Here is a 25269-nt window from a genome sequence, read left to right on the forward strand (position 1 = left end):
ACTGAGGTAATTTTAGTCCGGTTTTAGTGTTTTAATTTTTAAAGTGTGGTTGTTGTTGAATTCACTGTTTTATATTTCGTAAACCACTTCAAGGTGTGTGTGTGTGTAACTATCGAGTTGTGTATGCGATTTTATGAAAGAAATAAATAGGTAGGAAAATGTCAAGTAAGGCCGCTCTAGAGCGCCCCATTGCTCTCCTATTAATTCTCTGTTGTCCTACTGTTGCCTCATGAGCAGTATCCAATCAGAGGAGCTCCTTAAGAGTTTGGGCGGCAGTTCTGTCCAGTCAGGTGCCTCGTGACTTCCATTTCATTTGCCTCGACCAATGAGAGGCTCACTTTCATTCCGTGGGGTGGTGGTGGTGGTGGTGGGTTTTGGGCCTACATTTTATTTTTCAGCAGTCAAGCTCAGCAGCGGCAGCCAGGCATCTTCTTAGTCTTCTCAGTAAGTGGAAGTTAGAGAGAATATTATAGTGCTAGGTGTTGTTTATTATTCTGCTAAAATAAAGGGAGTGGGGTGAGGGCTGGAAGCAGAAGGTATGAAAAGTGCTAGACTTGCATTATGTCCTTCCTGGATTTTTGCACACACACAAGATTATTCCCAACCCTAACCCTGCGGAAAGCCATCTAATTAGACTTTAATTTGATTTTGACCCCTTTTTAGGAGGTAATTTAATTATTGTTTGATTTTATACTATTGTTGTATATTTGATGTTAGCCGGGGAGGGCGGGATATAAATAAAAGATTATTATTATTATTGAGCAAACCTGGTTATATAAATAGATAAAGAAGGAAAGATATTATATATTATTCTTTAGTCATTTACTAACAGCCTCATACCTGGTGCTGCTTGGGAATTAAAAATAAAATAAAATTCAGTGTGGTTTTGAAATTGGTGGTTAAAATAAGTGCATTTCCTATATTTTTTTATTACTTTTCATTGAACCATATTAAATCTCAAGTACATAATGCAATTGCACCAAGTAACTAAACACACACACGTTGGAATGGCCTGTAATATGCATATGTCAATATTTTTCCACATAGGAAAGCTATTGGTGCAGTTTCAAAGAGGTACAGATTCAAAATGACACCCAAACATAGATGAAAACCTGCTCCTTGATCTCAGGAACCAACATGCAGAATTTGGTTAAGACCAGCACATAAGGTTTGTGGGATTATTTTTCGGGGGCAGGGGACAAAGATGCTGAGGTTTTTTTTAGTTCTGCTTCCCATTCTTGCACAACTCAAATTCCCTTCTACTATGACGTATCACCACCCACAGATTTACCTCTGTTATTGTCAGCATTTAACGTTTGAACTTTCCTCTTCAAGCAGTTGTGATATTTGTGAACATCCTGTGCCATTGCTACAGCTAAGGCCAATGGAGGGATTTTTTTTTTGGGGGGGAAGCAGCTTGCTGGTGGCAATCAGCTGCTTTCGAGGGGGTGCCTGAGTGGGATTTTCGACCCTCTCAATAATTCTGGGCTGTGATTTTCTGCGAGGGGAAAAAAAGGATTAACAAGATTTTTGCAAACGGCTTTGGCTAAAAATCTACCAGTGGAATAATAAAAATAAAAATCTCTTGCACACATTCAGGCCATGTGTGTGAGTTGTTTCCTCTCTCTCCCAAGTATAAAGTATTTTTAGCCACCGAGCCATTTGGGGACTTTCTGGATCGATGGCCTGATTTACAACTAAATCTGCCGGTTATTACGGGGATTAGTTTTCCCAGTGCGTAGATTAGTCAGAGTGTGAAATTGCACACACATTAAGCCTGTCTCAGCCTATGGGAGGTGTCAAAGGGAGTTTGATCCTTGGCTGGGTTAGTGTTTGTGTGTGTGTGTGAGTATCAGAGGGAGGGGGAATTTTGACGCAGTAATCGGTGTTACTGGATGAACCTTGGAAGAGAGGAAGATGCCTTATACTGAGTCAGACAATTGGTTTATCTAGCTCTGCATTATTTAAACCAGGTGTGGGGAACACTGTTTCAGCCCAAGGGCCATTTTCCCTTTTAGGCTACCTCCCGAGGGCCACATACCAGTAGTGGGTGGGGACAGAGGCAAAAGTGGGTGGAGGAATGAATGCAGATTTTAATCTTTGTACAGTGGTACCTCGGGTTACAGACGCTTCAGGTTGCAGACGCTTCAGGTTACAGACTCTGCTTACCCAGAAATAGTACCTCGGGTTAAGAACTTTGCTTCAGGATGAGAACAGAAATTGCACGGCGGCAGCAGTGGGAGGCCCCATTAGCTAAAATGGTACCTCAGGTTAAGAACAGTTTCAGGTTAAGAATGGACCTCCAGAACGAATTAAGTTCTTAACCTGAGGTACCACTGAATAGTAAGAACATAAGAAGAGCCTATCGGATCAGACCATGGCCCATCTAGTCCATAGCTGCCAAGTCTCCCGTTTTTCTCAGGAAACCCCTGTATTTAAACCCGTTTCCCGCTGTTATCCCGAATAGAGAAAAATCCCGTAAATCCCCCGGATTTCCTACCTGCCAGGGAGGCTCTTCTGCACATGTCTGGACATGCGCAGAACCGATTTCGGGTGCCGCTCTGCCCATGTCTGGGCACTGGAAATCGGGCAGAGCGGCACCGGAGGTCGCTTCTACGCATGTCCAGACATGCATAGAAGCGACTTTTGGTGCTGCGCCGCTGCTGATCCCAGATTTTTCTTACCGGGAGTTGGAGGGTATGATCTAGTCCATTATCCTGCTCTCACACTGGTCATTACTACCGGTATGTTACTATTACTATTACTATTATTTATTAAATTTGTAAACTGCCCTTCTTTTAAAGATCTCAGGGCGGTTCACAGCATACAAATGCAGAGTAAAAGCATAAAGTACATGGTGAGAACAAGAACAAACCAAACCAATAACCATGCTCCCACAAACACATTTAACATACTGTTAATCAGCCAAAGGCCTGGTTAAAAAGGGAAATTTCTTTTCCTGGCACCCAAGGTTGTATAATGAAGGTGCCAGCCAAACGTACCTGGGGAGAGTATTCCACAAGTGGGGAGCCACTGCAGAAAAGGCCCATTCTTGTGTTGCCACCCTCCAGAAGTCTTGTGGAGGAGGTACCTGAAGAAGGGCCTCCGATAATAAGTGCAACATTTGCGTTGTCTTATATTTTTAGTTGGTGATCATCACTGCCTTCTGTGGGAGCGAGTTCCATAGTTTAACCATGCGCTGTGCTTTCTTTTATGTGTCCTGAATCCTCCACCATTCAGCCTCATTCAGCTCACACGTGTTAACAAGTGTTAACAAAAAAAAAAATTTCTTCCAGTAGCACCTTAGAGACCAACTAAGTTTGTCATTGGTATGAGCTTTCGTGTGCATCTATGCACACGAAAGATCATACCAATGACAAACTTAGTTGGTCTCTAAGGTGCTACTGGAAGAAATAATTTTTATTTTATTTTGTTTCGACTACACCAGACCAGCACGGCTACCTACCTGTAACTAGAACGTTCTAGTGTTATGAGAGAGGGAGAAAAACCTTTCTTTATCCACTTCTCCAGACTAGTTTCTACACACACTCACCCCCCCCCAAACAATCCATATGTGCAAGGGACATCATCAGAGTTCAAGGACACATTCAGGCAAAAACATTTAGGGTGCAAAACCAAGCCAGTGAGAGGTGGCCTGAGGTGAGTTTGAAGGACGAGATAGAGAATGTGGGGTGCGAGATGTTGTGTTTTAATTGTATTCTTATGACTTCTTCATTGTATTCTATTGTATTGCAATTTGCATGCCATAGAATTTAAATAATAATATGATAAAATACAATCAAAGAAATAGAAGAAGCAATAAAAATAGAATTAAAACCAGTATACATATTTAATGTGATAGATGCACCCTGCCCCCCAGTCTTCAACCACAAATCTGCAGGCCACCTGAATGAAGCTTGCAGGCCTGATCTACATGATACTGTGATTCCGTAATTCTCCAAGCTGTGAGCTAGTGGGATTTTGCATGAGCAAACAAACAAACAAACAAACAAATAGCATGCCTCAAATAACCATTAGAAAATGAGGTTGCCTGGTGTATCACCGCATGTGTATTAAGGGTTTAAAACACTTGGAGTGAGAAACACCAGTGCTGGTGATGTCATCAGTTGAGGACAGGCCCTGTCCCTATCTCTCAGTAGGCACTGCACTTCTGTGGGGTGCGTGGAGGATTTTGGGCCTACCTTAGGAGACCTTGCAAGATGAGAAGCTACTCTCATGGTGCAAATTAGCACCCAGACAAGATCTTCTGCAGGGGTGGCCCACCCATAAGGTGAGAGGTGAAGTCATTTGCCTCAGGCAGCAGATCCAACCTCTTCCCTGCCCCCACAGTTGCACCTCTGCCAGCGCTGCATTGGGCTTCTCACCATAGTCATAGTGCCAGTGCCCTCGCCACTGCGTCCTCACTGCTGCCGTTGTGTTGTAGCAGCACAGGTGCAGCTGAGGGTGCAGTTGAGCTGGTGGGGCTGGTAGCAGTGCGGGTGAAACAGCAGGAGTCAGGTGAGGGCATGGATCTGTGTGGGGGTGGGGGCACATCTAAATGTTTTGCCTATAGCTGCAACATGTCCTGGGCCAGCCTTGATCCTCTGGGTCCAGAAGGAAATGGTGGGGCCACCCCCCCCATTCCTTCTCCTTCCTTTCACCAAATACAGTGGTACCTTGACTTACGAACGACTCGACAACCAATTTTTTTGGACTTACGAATGGGGGTAATGGCGGCGCGCTTACGAATGTCTCAACATCTGAAAGAAAACCGTGGCGGTTTTAGATAGGGATTTCTCGACTTATGAATTTTTAGATAGGGTTGCTTCGACTTACGAATTTTTCCGTTTCCAATGCATTCCTATGGGAAACCGCGTTTCCAATGGCGTTTTTCGACTTACATTTTTTTCGACCTACGAAGGTCCCTTCGGAACGGATTAAATTAATAAGTCGAGGCACCACTGTAGCAGACTGTTTAGCGCTGTGGTCTAGACCATTTAGCTTCTTTGGCTTGCTGATCAGAAGGTCGGTGGTTTGAATCCCCGCGATGGGGTGAGCTGCCAACCTAGCAGTTCGAAAGCACGTCAAAGTGCAAGTAGATAAATAGGTACTGCTCTGGCGGGAAGGTAAACAGCATTTCCGTGCTTTGCTCTGGTAGGGATTTGAATCCTGGTTTCCCAGGTCCTAGTCCGATACTCTAACCACTGTACCACACTGACTTAGTGTGTTCTCTCCCCCCCCCCCAACTCAGTGCTTGATTCTGCTTTTCTGTTCTCAGGACTTGGTGCGTCTAGAGGCTTTAGATAGTTCACACATGGGAGAGACCATCTTCTTCCATATCCTGTTGGCTTCCCCCCTTGCGCTCCTAAGATATTGTAAAAATCCTCTGTTTCCGCCAGTTAAGCTCGGATCACCTCGCCCTTAATGTTTCACAGCTGCTAAGTTTGTCTTTTAAGAGGAAACATTTGGACATATACAGTCCTGATGAGGCGAGGGGAACCAATATCACATCATGGTGAATGCAGAAAAAGGTTGTTCTTCGATCTGGCCAGAAACATGGTAGAATTTCAGCAGCTCCTGGCCTGGTTAAAATAATAATAATAAAAAGACAGAAGGGCTGTGTGTGCAAAGACCCAAACTTTAGGACTGACTTTACCATTAGACAGAGTGAAGCAGTCTCCTCAGACAGCTGATCAATAACAAGCTGATTTTACACTTGTTATTGATTGTTTCCCCCCTGGTTGATTCTGGTGTTTTAATGTGCCTATAATTACTATGGAACGTAGGTGGGTGGTGACAATATCAGAACATAATCTAACTACTTAAACTATCAAACAAACAAATGGCAAATGTGGTTCAATGCAAGTAAGTGTAAAATGATGCACACTGGGGCAAAACAATCCTAATTTTGCAGATATGTTTATGGAGTAAGAACTGGTGGTGACTAACCAGCAGCAGTGGATGGATTTGTTAATTTTGCTTCCCTCACTTTCTCATTTTTACACTCTTAAATTATGTTCTCCACATTTACAAGCAATCTGTGTTGTTTTTTTTAAATCTAATGAAAATTCACCAGCATTTCACTGCAAATTTCTCCTAATGAACACATTTTATTAAGACTCTCTCCCGTTACGAATCAATCTGGACCCTGTGATCATCATCTGAGGCCTTCTTTTGCCCCATCCCCTAGAAGTCTGGAGGGTGGCAACACAAGAATGGGTCTTTCCTGCAGTGGCTCCCTATTTGTGAAATGCTCTCCCCAGGGAGGCTCACCTGAAGCCTTCTATATGTTAGGGCACCTGGCAAAAGCGTTTCTCTATAAACAGGCCTTTGGCTGATTAAATGTGTTTGTGGGAGGGAAGGGTTATTGGTTATGTTGTGAACTGCCCTGTGACTAAATAATTTTTTATATGCAGTTCTAATGAGCCCATCTTTGGAAACAATTTCCCCATATATAATGCATTTTTATATGCTGTATTCACTTAGATATGACATTTTATGCATACTTTCCTTAATATATACATATTTGTAGACATAGGTTGGGGATCTGAATTTGCAAAATTTGGATAAATGTGAATTTTGAAGGGTGGCTGTTAACATATTGTTTTGGAAGGTGTGTTATTTGATAGATTCAGCTTTAAATGCACACTGAATTGAAATTATTTTCTATTTGTACTAGCCAGGAATGAGACCTTGGGGTAATTGTGGTGTCTTGTTAAAAACACAGACCCAGAATATGGGCTGCTATGAGCAAATGTGTGCTCCGTGTTATGGATCCTTAGGAAAGTAATTGAAAATATATTGCTATTGGTGGGATGGTTGTTGTTTAGTCGTCTTAGTCATGTTCGACTCTCCATGATACCTTTGTTCAAATTTATGATACTGTGCAAGCAAACGCTTGGAATGCAATGTGGCTATACTTCTGGCTGCCACATCTCACAAGGGATATTGTAGAGCTGGAAAGGGTGCAGAGAAGGGCCTCCGAGAGGATCTGGGACTGAGCTGATTCTCCTATGAAGAAAGCTTACAATGTCTGCGGCTTTTTAGTTTAGAAATAAAGTGATTAAGGGCAGGGAATTATTTGTTTGCTTGTTTATTATATCCCGCTTTTCCACCCAAAGGAGCCCATGGCAGCAAACAAGTAATAAAACAACAAAATTATCATTAGAAACATCTTCAGAAACCTTTTTTTTAAAAAAAGGAAAACTCTTTAAAATCTTTAAAAACATCTTAGACACAATTCCAATACAGATGCAGACTGAGAAAAATCTCATCTTAAAAAGGCTCATTGAAAGAGGAATGTCATCTATAGGCACCAAAAATACAACAGAGACAAGTACCTGTCTAATATTCAAGGGGAGGGATATGGTAAGAGGTGTAGATTCTCTCTCATAATACCAGAACTCATAGACATCCAAGCTGAATGTTGGCAAATTCAAGACAGAGCAAATTAAGGTCCATTATGAGTGATAAGTCAGGCAATGTGATTTGAAACTTGTAAATAAACCAATCAGGTTGTTTTACAAGTATAAAACTTGGGCATCTTAAAGCAGGATTTCCCCCTCTGTAGTGCTTTTAAAAACTTTAATATATATGATTGTCTTACAGAGGGAACCATTTAAAAGTCTCTTACCTTGTGGAACTCCCTTCTGAGAGATATATGGCTTGCTCCATCAATCCAGGTATTTCATAATGTTTCTAAAAACTTGCTTGTGTTACCCTGCTTTTAATAGCATTGTAACATATGTTATGCAAAGTCATGTCTTATCAAAGAAAACTGCCTTATACTGAGTCAGACAGTTGGTCTATCTAGCTCAGTATTTTCTGCACTGAATGGCAGCAGCTCTCCAGGGTTTCAGACGGGATTCTCTCCCAGCTCTACCAGGAGATGTTGGGGATTGAACCTGGGACCTTCTGCAAGCAAAGCAGATGCTCTACCTATATTTTCCCTAAAAAAACAATTATGTCCTCTTGGTTCTGGATGAATGGTGGGACCACAGAAAGCTGCCTTATACTGAGCCAATCCATTAGTCCACCTAGCTCAGTATGGCTTAACACTGACTGGCAGCAGCTCTCCAGGGTTTCAGCCAGGAGTCTCTCCCAGCCGTACCTGGAGATGCTGGGGATAGGAAAAGACTTTCTGCAAGCAAAGCAGATGCTCTACCACTGAGCTACACATCTTACCTGTCGATTTAATAGGGTTGGCTTTTCCTTTTGCATTATGCTTTTTAGCATAATGCTTTGCCCTGCCTTGGTTATCATTTTTGATTGAAGGATGGCATAAAAATATTTTAAGTAACTACTACTACAAAAGCGACCCCTCTGCCCTCCCCCTGCAACTGCCCTCTGAAGTGGTGCAGGTTGCTTGACTGCCTCATTCGACTGCAGGCGTGCATCGGATCCTTTCCAGGATTTCACACATGCTGTGAATTTGAACTTCAGGTTGCCTTTGCAAAGCAACCTTTCTTTGCCATCCTCTCTCTCTCTCTCTCTGTGTGTGTGTGCAAGTAAACGATCCCCCTCCGCCCCCCACTCCAGCGCTGCCACCCAAAATGATTTAAGGGCAGTACATGGGCGTGTTTATTACAGAAACCAGGGAAAGGGTAGCAAAGCCGTATTTCACGTTCGCTCAGGAAACGTGAGCCCGGCTTTATTAGAAAGCTCCCACTTTATCCCAAAGAGTGATCTATAGCCAAGCCCTGGTTAAATGAGACAATTTGGTGTTTGAACTCCGTAGGGGGGCGGCCAGTCGCTACAACTTGGAAAAGGGCTTGCCTGCGTTCGCAGAAGGTCTTTCAGGGGTTTCTTGCATGAGGCTGAACGTTCCCAGTAGAGGAGATGTCTGTTTCATTGTGGTTAAAGTGTTGGGCTAGGATTGGGAAGATCCGGGTTCAAATCCCCAATCATTGGGTGGCCTTGGGCCAATCCCTCTTCCTCTTTGTGTTGCTCAACCTAACCTTCCTCACACGGTTGTTGAGAACAAAAAATTATTAATTATCTTTTATATGAATTCTTGCCTATTAATATTTTGCATTGACCCCTCTCTGTACTGCTTTTAAAGCCAATGGTCAAGGATGATGGGATTTGGAGTCCACTTGAAAAAACACGTAAACGTAATAGGCTGTATAAAAAAAGTTATTTACTGGAAACTACTTCTCAAAATTAGATACAGCTTCTTATAACGTCAAAATCAACATCGTGACATAACATATTAAAATGTTGCTTATTCAGTTGACCAAGTCTAGTATGTACAAAATGTGATTCCTATTTTGTCAGTACCATAGTACCATTGGCTGCCCACTAGGTAGGAATGTAGAAAGCAGCCTTATTATACTCACTCCTCATGGTTCCAAAACAAGGGCTGATTTAAATAGGCACATAGAAATAATAGAAATCATAGAACTGTAGAGTTGGAAGGGACCTGGAGGGTCATCTAGGTCTAAGCCCCTGCAATGTAGGAATATGCAGTGGTCCCATATAGGGATTGAACATGTAGCCTTTCCATTACCAGCACCATGTTCCAACCAATTGAGCTAGAGAAGACACACATAGGAAGTTGCCTTTTACTGAGTCAGACCATTGGTGCACTTAGCCCAGTGTTGTCTTCACTGAGTGGCAGCTGCTCTTCAGCCCTACCTGTGCTGCTTCCACGGATTGAACCTGGGACCTTTTGCATGCAAGGCAGGTGTCCTGCCACCCTTTAACATCTCATCAGGAGAAGAATTTTTCCCAGCTCCACAAACTGAGATAAAAGAATCTCAGTGGGGATTTATCCCAGGACCTTCCCAAGGCAGAGTGTGTGCTCTGCTGCAGTGCTATGGCCCCATGACATGCTATGAACCTCTCCCCGACCCCAAATTGCACAGTGTCTTCTCCTCAGACAGAAGATGCTCAGGTATTGTCGTATTCTATAAATTTCCCCTTTCTGACAACAGCAAAAGTCTTGGTTCAAAGGGGCACTTAAAAAAAGAAGAAGCGGGAATTTCCCCGTGGCTGTGTGGTGATGATTCTTTAAAACAGGGAGGGGGGAAAAAGAGATTTAATGCTTGCCAGCCCTTGCATACTTTCCCCAAAGCTGCTTCTGAGAATTTAGAACAATTTAGACCAAACTGAGGGTGATGAAGGGTTTTTTGCCTCCCTTGGATACAAGAACTTTGTCCCCGGAGGGTGCTGTCTGGAGCGGGAGCGGGAGCAGAGGAGGAGGAAGCGTTGGGTTTTGACAATCCCTCCTGTATGTGTTAATCTGGATTGTGATTGAACTTTTGGAACTGACCTTGGCATGAACTGTGTTAAAAAATCTGTGCTGGAGTGGACTGGCTTAACCTCGCTGGTCCTACTCGCTCACGAGGTCCGCGGCCTTGCTTGGTTCAATCCATTCCCTGACATATATTTGGAGGAAATGCAAGGGGTTGTCAAAAAAGGTAGGTGCGGTAGGTCTGCTGTGTGACACACAAATGACAACATAGGGCCAAGCGCAAAGATTATTGCTTTTGGCTTGAATTACTTTTGGAGGTGTGTGAATGATTGCAGGGGTGAAAACAGGGGCGAAAAACAGCCTTTCTGTCCTCCTAACCTTACCCTTTCTCTCTCTGCAGCCACCAGATGCATTACAGCAGCAGCACTAAGCCTGGTGGTCACCATTTTCCGCCTTCCCCAACTATCCCCTCTGTGCCATTGGGAGGAAAGGGGAGGCAAATGGAGACTTCTTTCTCCACATTCTCTTGTCATTCCTTGCAATTTTGGAGAGGGCAAGAGCCTGGGATAGCCCTGTCAGCAGAGCATGACACACTTAATCTCAGAATCATGGATTCGAGCCCTGCATCAGGCAAAAAATTCCTGCATTGGGGGTTGGACTAGATGGACCCCCCAGTCTCTTCCAACTCTACAGTTCTATGCCTCTAAGTTAAGGGTGGGTAGCCTCGGCCATGGGTCCTGACTGTCGCCCTCTGGTTCTCTCTGGACCTCTGCCTTCTTCCCAGGTCTCACTGGCCTGCTTCGTATCCTCCTCGGGTGTTTTTGCCTGGCTGGAATGTCTCCTTGAATTCTGATAATGCCTCGCATGTCTGGATGTGGGATAGAGTAGGGGATGGCTAGAAACTAGGTGGCATTTACATTTGTTGCGCCACTCATTTTTGCCTTTGTCCACCTCTAGCATATGGCTCTTGGGAGGTTGCCCAGAAGAAAATGTGGTCCTTGGGTTGATAACAGTTCCTCACCTGGCCTAGACAGTAGCTGTGAGGAGGAGAAGGGCCAAAGGCTTCTGGAGGAGCTTAGCAGTGCCCCCATCCTGCAGTATGACTAATGATAGGGGCCCGATAATGCCAACAGTGATGCTCATATATTTATGAATCACTGGTGACGGGGACACTTCCTGACTGGAAAGACCAGGGATTCCTGCAGATAGACAAGAAACACAACATCCTCTGATGGCCAAGTTAATCCTGCTCCTTCTGCAGCTGTATCAGGAACAACTCATTTATCCAGCCACATGCAGAGCCAGGGCTGAATTACCCCCAGATACTCAGCAGAGGCTTTTTTAAAAAGAGGCAAAGACAGAGCAGGGCATCATCTAGGGCGGTGGCAGCCAGATCTCTCTTCTATGGGTGGTGAGTTCTTTGAGCTCCAGGGAGCCTATACAATTCTTTTGTGTATGTGTGTTCCATGAAGTGTTCTCTCACCACATGTTGTTTGGCGGTGACTGTTGCCCATTTTGATGGGGGCTATTCCTGGAGAAAATGCGCAGAGATTAAAGAGACTCTGAAAATTTCCTGTTTATTTGCAAGGTTGCAATTATGAAAGAAAGGGAAAGAGATTGGGGATACAACAAAATTTTTGGAAACCCAATATTTTAGGGATATGCTAAGCCTATAGTGCAAAGCCAAAGAGCAAATCTGATTTTTTTTTTAAAAAAAATCTTTTATTTTTCATAAAAGAATAAAAAAGGTCAATTTTCCATCTGCTACAAAGCTGAGGAAGCGTTAAAAGATTTGGATGCGTTTCCTTTTTGCTTTGTGACTCAAGATGCCTTGTCCTTTCATCATGTGAAATAGGCAAATATATTTTGAATCTTGGAAGAACCTTACCTGTCTTTATAAGTCCCTATAAAAAGACAAAATGAAACAAAAAGGACCTTGTAGAGGAGCTTGCAGGGCCACTGAGAGGCAGGTACAGGGAATACCAGGCTCACAGCCATTGGCACACATGGATTCTGAAGTTCCGTTTTTAAAAGAGCAAGTCTCTAGCTCTGCTAGAAAGAAAGTTTTGAAGGAAAATATGAAGGTTTCTTTCTAAGCAACCTCTGTGTGATGAAACAGCTTGGCTGCTCCTGCCTGTCTGTTTTTTTCTATAGCCAATCAGAAGTCAGAGTTGTGCTTGGCAAGTGAGCTCCTTGGACACCAGGCTGCAGCAATTGCTGGGGTCCTAAAGAGCTGCTGTTTCCCCCTCCCCTATAGTGCACTTACCTTACTTCTGCCTCATTTTTGAGTCCATATAATTTTTGTTGTTTGCCATTCCTTTTTTCCCTAGCAACTAGGATGCACTCCTAGGGTAGGTTCATCTGAGATACCAAAGAAGTTATTCTCTGTGGATACTACTGCATAGTAAATGTGTATGGATGTTAAAGACCCCGCCCCCGGCCAAAAAAAGGCAAATGAAAAATGTGAAAACTTTGCAAAGAGGCTTAGGCTCAGGCACTCATTAAGAATTCACTGTATAGTTAACTTAGAGTGCAATGGTACTACTCAAAAGTAAATCTCTTTGTGTTTAATGGGGTTTACTTCCAGGTACGTGGGCATCTGGCTATTGGCTACTTGTGACCAGGTGAAGCTGCTGGGTGCCAGGATGGTGCCCCACGTCTCCACCACTTGGAGTTGCGTGCCTGGGGATCCTTGGATCTTGGCTGTTTTCCCACACGAGCAACACATCTTGTAGAATTCTATCCATTTTACTTTATCTGCACAATCAGAATGAATGATTCTGGCCCCAAGATGGCAACTAGGCATTCTGTTTTAGCGACTGTAAACCTGGTGCCTAGCTTATATATCTGAGTTTCTAACACTGGGCAGTTGGCCGTGACTAGGGATGCTGTGCCACAGGTGGCACAGAGCTGGAAGCGGAAGGGCTGTAACTCTGGGACAGAGCATCTGCCTTGCATGTAGAAGTTCCCAGGCTCAATCCCTGGCAGCCTCTCCAGGGAGGGCTGGGAAAGGCTTCCTGCTGCTAGTTGTGTGGACAGTGCTGGGCTAGATGCACCAATGATCTGACTGTATAAAGCAACCTTATAGATTATTTGTAGCCCACAGCCTCCACCGACACCACCAAAATGACCTCGGCACAAAAATATAAACAAGATCCTTTCACCACAGAGATTTATTTAAGATCACATGCATTTTTGGATAAGATAAAAGGAGTTCCAAGGAACAATGTTATAATAGTTCAACAAGAAGGATTTCCCACTGGAGTTAATCAGATGAAGTACGTTTCTAAAATACATGGAATCATCAGAGATCATCCTTCCCAAGGACAAAAGAAAAGAGAAGATACTTCCTTTGCTTGTAATACTCCTGGTATCAATTTAAAATCTTGCCGGGGAGGAGGGATGAAGAAAGAAGATCAGTATTGCAAAGAAAGCAGTGTCCCCTTTGGAGCTCGTCCTCCAATATGTCCCCTTCCAGTAATCAATCTGTCACTGTTTCATACATTTGCAAAGTGTTGCATGCTGACAGCCTCAATTTATATGGGCCTCATTCTTCAGAATTATGACGCCATTTCCCAAATAGGGGTAGCAGCTTTAATTGTTACAGAATGAAGGTTAGCAGTGAATTCGGGTTTAGAGACGAGAGTCTCCTTTTGCCAAGGGTAGGTAACCCTGTGGCTCTCTGGACGTTGCCGGACTACAACTCCCATCATCCCTGATCACTGACTATGCTGGCTGGGGCAGATGGAAGTTAAAGTCCCACAACAACTGCTGGGCCACAGATGTTTCCCTCATCTGAGGTTTACGGATGATTCGCGGAGTGGGGAAGCAGATTATGGTTACAAGAACATAAAAGTTGCTTAAAATACTTATTTGAAACAGCCATTTCCCTGTACTAGAAAAGCCATTAGGATGAAAAGAGGAGAGTCTCTGTTTATATATTGCACGGTGCAGCAAATCAGAAATTTGTTCATATAGTTCTGGAAGTGTGGAAAGCGGACGTGGTGTTGGTTAGGGTGACAAGAACCACCCAGCATCGGAGCCAGCCACTGGGGTGAGCGCACATCAAGTCATTGGCCTGCAGGATCATTGTTATTTTGTTTCAGGAACGCTGGGAGTTGTTTACGGGAAGCCTGTCGGGAAGAGGCTCAATGGCTGGCTCTCGTTGGTTGGGAGAGGAGATCGGTATCCGTCGAAGGTGCGTGGAATGCTTCCGCTGGTGGAGCCTGAGCTATTGCTGAGCGTCTCGATGCTTCCTTCTCGCTGTAGCTCTGTAGTGGGGAGAGAAAAGGAGGCACCACTCTGGTCAGTGCTTCAGGTAAAAAAAAAAGAAAAAAAGGACAGACATTAGAAGGCCAGGGGGGGGGGGGCTTACAAGGGTGTGTTTAACTGTATGGTTGGGCTTGGTTTACATTCACCCGTCTGGGGTACAAGGTAGCTTTGTATGTGGTGTGTCCCCCCCATTTTAGGAGATATGAATAACTTCAAACACTCCCTCCCCCCGGCCACCTCTCATGGCCAGTCCAGGTTTATTTATACATTCGTTACATTTATATTCCTCCAAGGAGTTCAAGTGTGCATGGTTCTCCCTTCTCTGTTTTATTCCTACAAAAGCTGAAGAAGCCAGAGACCATCTTGGCTGTGAGTCCTAGGAGATCTGCTCCCTACCTTGCAGGCCTTTTCCACCTGGTGTGAGAGGGTGGGGCCCGGACTGACTCCAGCTACAAAAGGTGAGGTTGCTGAATAAACTCTTAGGCCGGGGTGTTTGGGTTTCTTTGTTGAGCACTGCTGTTTTTTTTGTATTTTTATTTTAGATTTTGTTGTGATTGACTACTTTTGCTATGTTGTGGTTATGTATTTGTTTCATGTTGTAAGCCGCCTTGAGCATGGTTTGAACTGTGGAAAGGCAGTGTACAGTTAAAATTATGCATGCATGTATGTGTATCCTTATTCTCTCATGAGTTCAGAGATTGCAAAACTGCAGTGTAGCTCTGCAATGAGTAGCATATTCCGCACTAATGCTAGTCTTATCCTGTCTGATTTGGCTCCTTTTATCTTCCCCTCATGCACAGCTGGCTCTGGTTAAACATCTCGCGTCACTCCACGGGTCGCCGTCAGCAGGGAGACGGAATGTGGGCAACAGCTCCGCCCAAACATTGCTTTTTTGGCTTCTGAACTCCTTACAAGGTTCCCTGTCTCTTCCTTTAAAGAAAAAAAAAACCCAACAACCTAGTATTGATTTTCATGCCAATGTTGCATTTTTTTTCTTTTTTAACAGAAAGAAGAAAAAAGCAAGGTTGGGAACAGGGAAGCAGATGTTAATATTTGCTGAATCCTGGTTGTCTGTGAAGATGGAACAGTGACCTGCTTGCCAAAGTAGAGAGAAGCTCTTTGGGGTGAGGAAGAGGTGACCTGAGGGGCAGCGGAAGCTGGTCCATTAGGGCAAATGGGGCAGTGCCCCTTCAACCTCAGCCTGCCTCTTCTTCCTGCCTTCTTTCTTACAACCGGCCCAGGGGATGGCACTGGCTGAAACTTGCCTTAGTCTTGGTTTTGCCCTTCTATGGAGGGATGATTGGAGCCATGGTCTGAATATTTACCCAAAAACTGCTTCTCTGCCATTTCCAGCCACAACTTCTAGTCTTGCCGTCTGGGGCAAGAAAGAGCTATTTTTCTCCATCTGCTGTGTGGCAGCCCCTCCGATATTTGGAGCCTGCTGTTGTGTTCCCTCTTGTCCTTCTCTACACCAGGCTACCGATAAATAGGTCCACCTCTTCCAAATCATTTTTCTTCTTGAGACCGCCCCCCCCATTCTCTTGGTCCCTCCTCCTTTGGGCACACTCACCAGTGCCCTTGTTAAACTGTGCTGCCCAGAATGGGCATGGGACTCCTGATCCACCCATCCCAGCACTGAAGGTTCCAACAGTGCCCCACCTACATGTCAGGGCTAGAGCACCTGTAACCCCCCAGACATTGTTGGACATTGACTCCCACTGGCCCTAGACAGCATGGCCAATGGTCAGGCTCTCACAGGATGTTGTGATGGCCACCAACTTGGATAGCTTTGAAAAAGCGGGTTAGACAAATTCATGATGGATAGGACTATCAGTGTCTGCTAGCCATTATAGCTGTATACTACCTCCAGTGTCAGAGGCGATACCGGTTGCTGAGAATCACAAGGGGGAGGGTTGCTGTTGCATTCTGGTTCTGCTTGAGGGCTTCCCATTGGGGCACTTGGTTGGCCATTGTGAGAACAGGATGGTGGACTAGATGGGCCTTTGGCCTGATCCAGCTGCAGGCTATGTTCTAATGATGGGAGCTGTAGTCCAGCAACATCTGGAGGGCAGCAGGTTTCCCGCCAGTAATCCAGGAAGCTCACAAGTTGTGATAGCCACCATCTGCTGGGAATCCTCAGAAGCAGCTTCCCATCTTTCTGCCCTCCTTATTCCAGCATTGTGTGTCAGGCAGCCTCTTGTGTTGAGGATCCCTCCACTTTTGCCCTGGCTAAGTACCCTTTGCCTTTCCTATTCAACAGCTGGTGTGCATGCCTCTCCATCAACCTCTTTTGACCTGTTTCCTCCCACAGTAGATGACAAGCTTAATTCCCCGCCCCCAGTAGGTATTTTTGGCACAGGCAGATCAATACCAAGAGCTCTTAGTAACTGCCACGGGACACCCAACCAAAGCAAGAAAGCGTGAAAAAGAGACATTTAGAGAGAAAGAGAGAGAGAGAACAACCATCCCACCTTCACTTTCAAGGTGAGAATGATTGTGAACCGCAGCACCAGCACAGTGGAAGCCTCATCACCCCAAGAGCAACTAGTTAAGCAGTCGGCGCAGCAGAAGTTTGACATGCTTGAAACAAATATTGGGGGGAAACACAAGGAACAGTCAAGGAGGCAGGAAGTTGAATATTCTGAGCAGGCAGTTAAAGAAAGCTAAGTGCAAATATATATGTGTGAATAGTTCCCACAATAAATTTTCTCTAGTCAAAATTCATTGCACCTGACTCTAAATTCTCACTAGGTGAAATCAGCCGACAAATCACGATGGACTATCCTACCGCATAATGAGATGGGAATGAGGCAGGAGAGTCCCAGGGCAGCAGACTGGACTGTACCACTTTTTACTGGCAGGTGGGAGAATCATGTTTGTGAGTAACAGCAGCACATCTGCTGCTATGATAGGCAGGGAGAGTTTGGGTGGTGGTGGTGGTGGTGGTACCAAGACCCTCCAGGGATTTGGGGTTGGTCTAGGACCCAGGGAGGCACAGGTTGAGCTCCTCAGTCTGCCATGAAGCTCACTGGGTGACGTGGAGTTAATTACTGTCTTTCTCAGCCTAGCTACAAATTCTGGAATCTGTTCTCACAGGATGGCTTTGAAAGGATATTAAGAGAAGGCTGAAAGAGAAGGCTATTGATGAGAGATCATCATGAGAGGTCTGCTATAGAGGGGCTGCTTTCCCTCCTGGGGAACATTCTGGGGGCCACTTGCCAGTAATTGGTGAGGCCTGAGGCAAACGTGGCTGGATCCGTAACTGTGACACTTATTTTTCACAGCAGGCTACATTCCAGCCATGCTAAAGCCAGAGGTTTTACACCCTACCATGCTGTCCCCCTTTAAAGAACAGGAGAGACCAGTGCCAATCACCATGCGCCTATCACACGCCTTGCATGTGCAGTAATTACATTGCAGCCCTGAACATATTCCAAAAGTTGGACTACCAGAAGCCCATAGGACCCTCAGAACCGAAAAGAGACGGGGGAGGAGAAAGAGAGAGCGGTTGAAGAGATTGGGAATATCCGCCTGGAGTCGTTCTGGGTACAGCGGAACTTGCCTGCATCACCTCTCTGGAAATTATTGAAGTGGGATGGCGATACTTACCTTACTTTGATGGGCATCCTTTGACTTGGTGGATGGAAGAGAGCACTGGATGTGGCTGGATGTTTGCGTTTTTGTTTTAAAAAACAGGAATTACCTTCTCAACCTTACAGGTGGTCCTGCTACTTTTGGGCTGAGGTGTTTGGGAGTGGTTGCATTTGGATGCGGCGATGGTTGCAGTGCCTGTTCTGTGGATAAACAGAGTGCTGTGTTCATTTGGAGGGGGGACTATGACATTTTTTCTAAAGAAACCCCAAAGCAGTAAAGAATCAAAACTGGATGTTTGGAGAAGGTGAAGCTTGCCGCAAGTTTGGAGATTTGGTTATTTGTCATTAAGGAGTGGGGCTTGGAGTTTGCTCTGTGATAAATAAATATTTGCAGCCCCAATAATTGCTGGTGTGGTATAGCGGTGTGTCAGACTCGTCCAGGGGTGACCAACCTTTTTGGATTACTGGGCACATTTTGAATTTTGAGGGAGCGCCGAGGATGCCGCTCACAAAATGGTTGCCACAGAGAGCATGGCATAACACAAAATTAGAGAGACAACAATCCCCGACAACCTTATGCTTATCATGGAAGGTCAGCTGTGCCTGTTGGTCCTGATTATAGAGTCGTACACATGAATGCAGTTGCTGTCAAATAACAGGGAGCATTCCTCAGTGCCAGGGAAAATGTACAAGTTACATCATTCTCCTTTTACAAAAATTGCTTGACATTTTTAAAATGAAAGCTCAGAGTCTGGGGCAACTGGGTTGGTGACCTCTGGGTTGGTGACCCAGCCTACAAAGACTGGTGTTCAAATCCTCACTCAACTATTGGAGCTCCCTGGGCGACATTGGGCTAGTCACTGTCTCTCAGTTTGACCTACCTACAGGGTTGTTGTAAGGATAAAATGGGGAGTTGGGGAGCACCAGGTGTACCAGCTTGAGTAAGCACCTTAGAAGAAAGATGGGCTTTAACAGCAGCAACAGCAACATTAATAATGTTTTAGGCATTTATAGCCCCCTTTTAAAGCACTTCATCTAGGCTAGGGGGTAGGGAAGCTTTTTCAGCCTGAGGGTCACATTCCTTTCTGGGCAGCTACCCAGAGTTCACATGCCATTGGTGGATGGTGCCAGTTGCAAAAGTGGGTGGAGCGATGAGTAAATTTTACAGCGGGTTAATTTCTACGCATGCTCCTCTCTCGATCCTCCACCCAGGCAAGCAAGGGGCATTAATAGAGTTAAAATACACATCTCAGCCAGGCAAAGAAACACAGAGAGGGTGCAGGAGGGCTAGTGAGGGATGTGGCTTGCAGAGATTTTGTGGGGTATGGGGAGAGTCTCGAGGGCCAGACAGAAAGGCTTGGAGGACCACGTTTGGTTTCTGGACCTGAAGCTCATTGGTGGTGTTGAGGAGACCAGGTTGGGGAAGATTGGTAGAAAATACATAGCTGGATAAGTGGTCTGACATGGTATAAGGCCAGGGACGAGGGACCTGTGACTCTCCAGATGTTCTCAGACTCCATTCTCAATGGCCAGCAATTAGGGATTATCATTGTTTTACCAATTTATATGACAGTTGCAGTCCAGCAAAATCCGTAGGGCCAGAAATTCTGCATCCCTGTACTAAGCCAACCCCTGTGTCCTTGCATTAGTCTTCCTGGGTAAGCGGAGAAAAAAACTTAATTTGGCGGCTAGGACAAAGTCTGAGAACAGCTGGATATAACGAATTTTCATTCGCCTTTGCTTTTAGGATCTTCTTGGAACATGGAGCTGCCATCAGTCATTATCTTTTGTCTGACTTAGACCCAGAGCCATCAAAGGACTCCACGGAAATCTTAAAAGGAAAGAAGGTCCCGGCTGGCTTTGCTTAAACCTGAAACCATTTTTATACGGGACATTAATCCGGGGCCTGCTCAGAAACTCTATGTAGTCCTCCGTTGCCTGGAACACTCATAAATTGTTCTGCCTCTCTCCCCTTTCTCCCCCCCCCCTTTCCGTCTTTCTCTCTCTCTTTCTCTCTCTCTCAATTGTGGAATCTGCTCTCTGGTGTATTAGCCCTCCTAATGGTTTTTCCTTTCTCTCGCTTTCCCTGACAGAAGGAATTGCTGAGCAGAAGATTCAAGAAATATCCTACTTGGTAACGAAGAGGGAGGATACTGGGGGGTGGGGAGAAAGGGATTTGCTCCAAAAGCTGTTCTGTCCCTCTCTGTGCCGCCCGCCCTGCCAGGGTTGCACCATTTCCTGCAGAGACGCAGGGTGGACGAAATGATACAATGACAGTCGGGGCCGATGTGTTGGCGGCAGGGGAAGCAGAGCGGCGGCAGGCACAACTTCGGATCCCAGGATTCTCCTTCCTCCTCTCCACCTGTCACAACGCATTAGGCTCAAGCGTGCCCAGCTTGCCGAAGGAGTGACCCCAGACTGAATGGGAGAGCGCTGGTGGAAAGAACTAATTGTAGCCTCGTTTTCACACGTCAGTCACTTTTCACAGCGCTGGGCTTTCTGAAGCTCGACTAATATTCCCCCCCCCTTCAAATCCCTGTGCTGAATTACGCTGAGATGCACCCTGATGATGGCATTTCTAAAAGGAACAAGACCTCCAATGGTGGCAGGAGTGGGGACAATGGGAAGTGGCGCCTGCTGGCCTGGTAAGTTTATCCACCCGTCCACCCTGCTCTTCCTAGAAGTTCAGGCACCGTTCAGGTCATTCATTCGAGTTATTTACTGCCCCTTGTACAAGCCTTAGGGTGGCTTATGACTAAATCAGATAAGATTAAAAGAATACATGTGTGAACCCCCCCCTAAATTAACAACACAACTCAAAGCAAACCACCAAACTGCAATTTACTCATCTAACTAAGCCATTTGTCCAATCAGGTTTCCTGAAAATTCCAGCTGAAAAGTGTGTCTTAACCAGCCACCTTAAACTTTGAAGAGGTGGGGCCAGGCATACCTCAGTAGGGAAGTGAGTTTCACAGGCAAGGAACCACCACTGAAAAGTCCCTTCCTTGGAGCCCTAAACCATGCTTGCTTCAGTGTAAGGACAGCCAAGAGGGCCTCATTTCTCAATGCACTGGCAGGTTGATATGAGATTATGGGAGGAAAGGTTCAGGGGAATCTTTAAGGAAATGCATAACTCCCTGATTTCTGCCCCTCCCTGTGATTTTAGACAAGTTATGTCTCTCCTATAGCCTTCTAAAACATTAATTGAAGAAGCCAAGGCACCATCTGACCCCCCTCTTACTCAGATACTTAGCTCAGGGTAGAGTGAATGGATTCATCATCACAGCAGCCCTATATACAGAATACTTTGTTAAGCCCATCCACAAAGACTAAACTTTTAAATTTTCTCTCCTCCACAAGAGATGAGACTCTCGCAGAACACCAAAGGCTGCACCCAATGTCGAATCCTTCATTGGTTTGTCCACATGGGCACAATCACACAATTATGGGATGCACAAAAGCCCACATGAATACTGAAGCAAGGAGCAGGTTTGTCATCAAATTTTGGCTGACTTGTATCTCAAATACAACATTTAAAAAACATTTTGCACACCACTGAGTATCAGTGCTCCGTTAAGATAAATGAGCCATGTATGGAGAAGCAAGGAAGCCATACAGTTTGACAGATATCCAAATAGACCACAACAGGGATTTCAGATGAGAGAGTTTTCCACCCAACCCCCTTCCTTTGACAAAAATAGATTTAGTTTAGGATTTATTTATTTTTTAAAGGCTTTTGTGGTTCCCCCCCCCTTTTTGTTAAAGAGCACTGATGACTTGGTCTGTCAAAGCTTTAGTCTTCAGCCCTTTGGAACTTCTCCAAGTTTGACTCGGCACAATTTCTGGAAGGTTAAAAGTACACTAGATAAAGGAGCAAGTGTTTTAGAGAAACAATTCCCTCCACAATAGGCACGACAATCCCATTTATGTCGCTGTGTGCTTTAGGGGAAAGGGAGTTATTTCCTGCTTCCTGGCGTTTTACATCGCACATCTCTTTGCACAACCAGCAGAACCCTTTAACGCGGGCGATATCAGACCTGGAGGAAAATGCAGCCCACTATGTGGCCCTCAAGACCCTCCCTGGACCCCATCCCAGCCCTGCTCCATGCCCTCCTTGAGAGTTTCTGCCTGATGGCCTGAGTCCTTGGACTGGGATCAGGCCTGGTGTTTGCATGGCTGGAATGTAACCTGTACAAAGTACAACTCACATTGGTTGCTCTGGCCACTTTTGCTACTAACCTGTGTCCCCCACCTGCACGTTACCCTTGAGTCGGCCACTGGGCTGACAAAGGTTCCTCACCCCCTGCCTTGAAGATCTAAACCAGAAATGGGAATCTGTGGCCCTTCAACTGCCATAACCCCTAGGCAGTACATCCCATGGGTGCAGTGGCCCAACTACCTCTCAGGACCACAGGTTTGCCATTCCTGCCCATAACAGTTGGGAAGCAGGGCCTCTCAGGGACTATTTCCTCTCTTTTAAGATCTCCAGTCTGCTTTGAGATCCTTGCGATTCTGCTGCTGAAAGATGTTGGGAATAAGAAAATATCCTTTCAATGGGAGTGTTATGGAACAGCCCCCCCCCCCCGGCGAGGTGTGTTTTCCCCATACCTCATTGCCTGCTTTTAAGCAACTACTTAAGACAGTGTAATTTCAGCTTCTCACGGGATTAAGTGATGCATATACGGGCACACATACCCGTGCCAGTATATCAATGCAAGAAATAAATAACAATGAAAAGTTAAGTAATATTATTGTTAATAATTTATAAATTAGTTCTGGGCAAGACTTGATCACTTGTGATCCTTTGAAAACTCCACTGCTGCCAACCTAAAAAAGTGTTCTGGCAAGCAGAAGTACATTATAGAAACATCAGATGGAGCCCCGCTGGATCCGGCCAAAGGCCCATCTAGTCCAGTATCCTGTTCTCCCAGTGGTCAATCAGATGCTTATGGAAATCTCACAAAGCAGGACCTGAGCACAAGAGCACACCCCAGCATGTGACTTCCAGCATCTGGCATTCGGAGGCATACTGCCTCCCACTGTGTCTTTACTGCTGTGTCAACCCAACTGTCTAGGGAAAACAGGAGAAAAGCTGGCTTAGAGGTACAAAGTTCCTAAATCAGGCAATTACATCATGGTCTGAGCTTCATTTGACCAATATGCTGACTAAGGGATTTCAGACACACTTTAACCTCAAAATTTTAGCAACTCCTTTCATGTGTAAGACCTGGTCTCCCTCTCCTCCCGCCCTTTTCCAATTTTGAGGTTATTTGTGTTTCTGGATCCTTTAATGAACATCTACTTTTAGCAAGTAAAACATGGAGAGTAAGTTACCTACTGGAAAATGCTAATGGGAGCAGAAGCCCAACAATGACACTATCAGCCTGACCGAGGGGTAAACCCCCAAGACTGGACCATTTCAGGCTGTGTGTGGCAAAGAATGTCATGTTTTTATAGCATCAGTGATGGGAACCTCAGGTCTGGGTGGTGAGAGTGACTCCCCTCTCTGGTCTCACTATCTTGCCCAGGCCAAGCCAAGTGAATGAAGAAATGTGGTCCGTGGGCTGTAAAGCCTTTCCCCATTTTATAAGCTTTACCACTTTAAAAAAAATCCCTTACATGTAGCAATTAAATAAAGGAGAGGGCCTTTTCCATGTGCTCTTTTTATAAATGCAGAGGTTTTTTTTTAAGGGGCAGACTGATGTAGTTGAGACTGCTCATGTTTGAGCCCTTCCAGGCCTTGGAAAAATGAGGTCTCTTCAAGTGGCGGGGAGCAGGACCCCATAGCAGAGCTCCATATAGACTGAAGGGCCACTGAATCTGGACCGTTCCGCTCAGGGCTACAGGTCCCCACATCAGTGGCCTGGATGCCTGACCATCTCAGACTCTCGTCCCACAGAGCAGAGATGAGTCAGGCAGCAGCTTAGGTCCAGCTAGCTTTATGTGAGGTTCCTCAGGAGGAGGAGGAAGTGTATGGAAGCACATGCCTGGATCAGGGCCTGGCAGACAGCCAGGAAGGGAATGGAGCCCTAAACTCCCAATATAAACTCTCTGCCCGAGCTACTTTTGCTGAAGCAAAAGCTCTCTGTTCCAAGCTCCAGCCTGCCTGAAGTGGGTTGGGTTGGGGGTGGCATGGTTGCCTGATGTTTCAAATACCCATCTGACACCCATCAAAAGGCCGTAGTGACTTGACACTCTGCAACCCCTTGAGGACACTGCCAGTCAAACAGCTGAACCACAGACCGTAACATACTCGCAAGCTGTGAAAAAACTGACCTTATGAGAAGCTTTGAGGAGTTAATGAAAAACCATGAACATTCCTTTCTCCGCATCCCATGTTTGAGCAATTAGATTCATTTTGAGAGCTGCCCAGGATCACAGAGCTGAGTTAACATCAGCAACCGTTAAAAACAGCCTCCTTTGCAAACAGCACCCCCCGCCACCCTGTAATTGATTTCCAAAGAAAAGAAGGTCATCCAATGGGAACAAATTTGGATTGCCTCCCTGCGCACTGTCCAGTGTGGTGGTCTCCGACTGATATCATCTAGGAAATGTGACAGAGGCGAAGGGCTGTAGCTTAGAGGCAGAACATCTGCTTTGCATGCATGAAGTCCCAGGTTCAATCCCCAACATTTCCAGGTAGGGCTGGGAATATCCCTTGTTTGAAACTCTGGAGAGGCACTGTAGACAATAGTGAGCTTAAAAGGAGCTGAAATGCCCTCATCCCCACACATTCAGGACTTGCGAAGGCACAAAAGTCAGCAGATATCATAGAGGGCCTTCAGGTCACACAATCTGCATACCCACTAAAACCTCCCGCCCTGAATCCTGGGAACTGCAGTTACATAGCTACAATTCCCAGTACCCTTACAAACTACAGTTCTCAAGATTATTTGAGGTGGTGGAGGAACATGTGCTTTTAATGTATGCTGGGGATGCAACCAGCCAGGAAGCTGGATGAGAACGTTATCATGCCTCTTAAAGCAGAAGAGGCAGGAAATGCCTGACCTTACCCAGTCACAAATAAGTCCAGTGCCTCCTAGTGCCTAAGCTGTAGAATGGCACCATCCGCACACACTTTTGCTCAGCCCTAAGTTTGTTTGTATTGGTTGGAAGGAAGAAATGCTTCTGTAAGGCAAGGAGAGGGGAGTACACATACAGAGAACCCAACTCTGGATGCCTCACATCTCGTGGCCTGCAAATTTTCAG

The 25269-nt window shown here is 45.4% G+C and overlaps 1 protein-coding gene and 1 long non-coding RNA gene across 12 annotated transcripts in view; one reads left to right on the forward strand and one right to left on the reverse strand.

The window, feature by feature from the left end:
* Positions 1 to 24315, forward strand: part of LOC118097019 (uncharacterized) — a 49447-nt gene extending 25132 nt beyond the window's left edge. For 3 of the 5 annotated variants that reach the window (XR_009556812.1, XR_009556813.1, XR_009556814.1), the window contains 4 exons: positions 1048 to 1168; positions 7609 to 7682; positions 14302 to 14513; positions 14810 to 24315. This is a non-coding gene — a long non-coding RNA (uncharacterized LOC118097019). The remainder of the gene's footprint in view (positions 1 to 1047; positions 1169 to 7608; positions 7683 to 14301; positions 14514 to 14809) is intronic. The other 2 variants (XR_009556815.1, XR_009556816.1) reach the window with 2 other exon arrangements.
* Positions 13351 to 25269, reverse strand: part of BCAS3 (BCAS3 microtubule associated cell migration factor) — a 463105-nt gene continuing 451186 nt past the window's right edge. For 5 of the 7 annotated variants that reach the window (XM_060268433.1, XM_060268432.1, XM_035139558.2 and 2 more), the window contains one exon: positions 13351 to 14466. In XM_060268433.1, coding sequence (XP_060124416.1) covers positions 14318 to 14466 — 149 coding nt within the window. In that variant the 3' untranslated portion in view covers positions 13351 to 14317. Of the gene's footprint in view, positions 14467 to 18170; positions 18262 to 25269 lie in introns of all 7 variants that reach the window. The other 2 variants (XM_060268429.1, XM_060268430.1) reach the window with 2 other exon arrangements.

The sequence above is a fragment of the Zootoca vivipara genome, chromosome 15, assembly GCF_963506605.1.
Source record: "Zootoca vivipara chromosome 15, rZooViv1.1, whole genome shotgun sequence".
Lineage (NCBI taxonomy): Eukaryota > Metazoa > Chordata > Lepidosauria > Squamata > Lacertidae > Zootoca > Zootoca vivipara.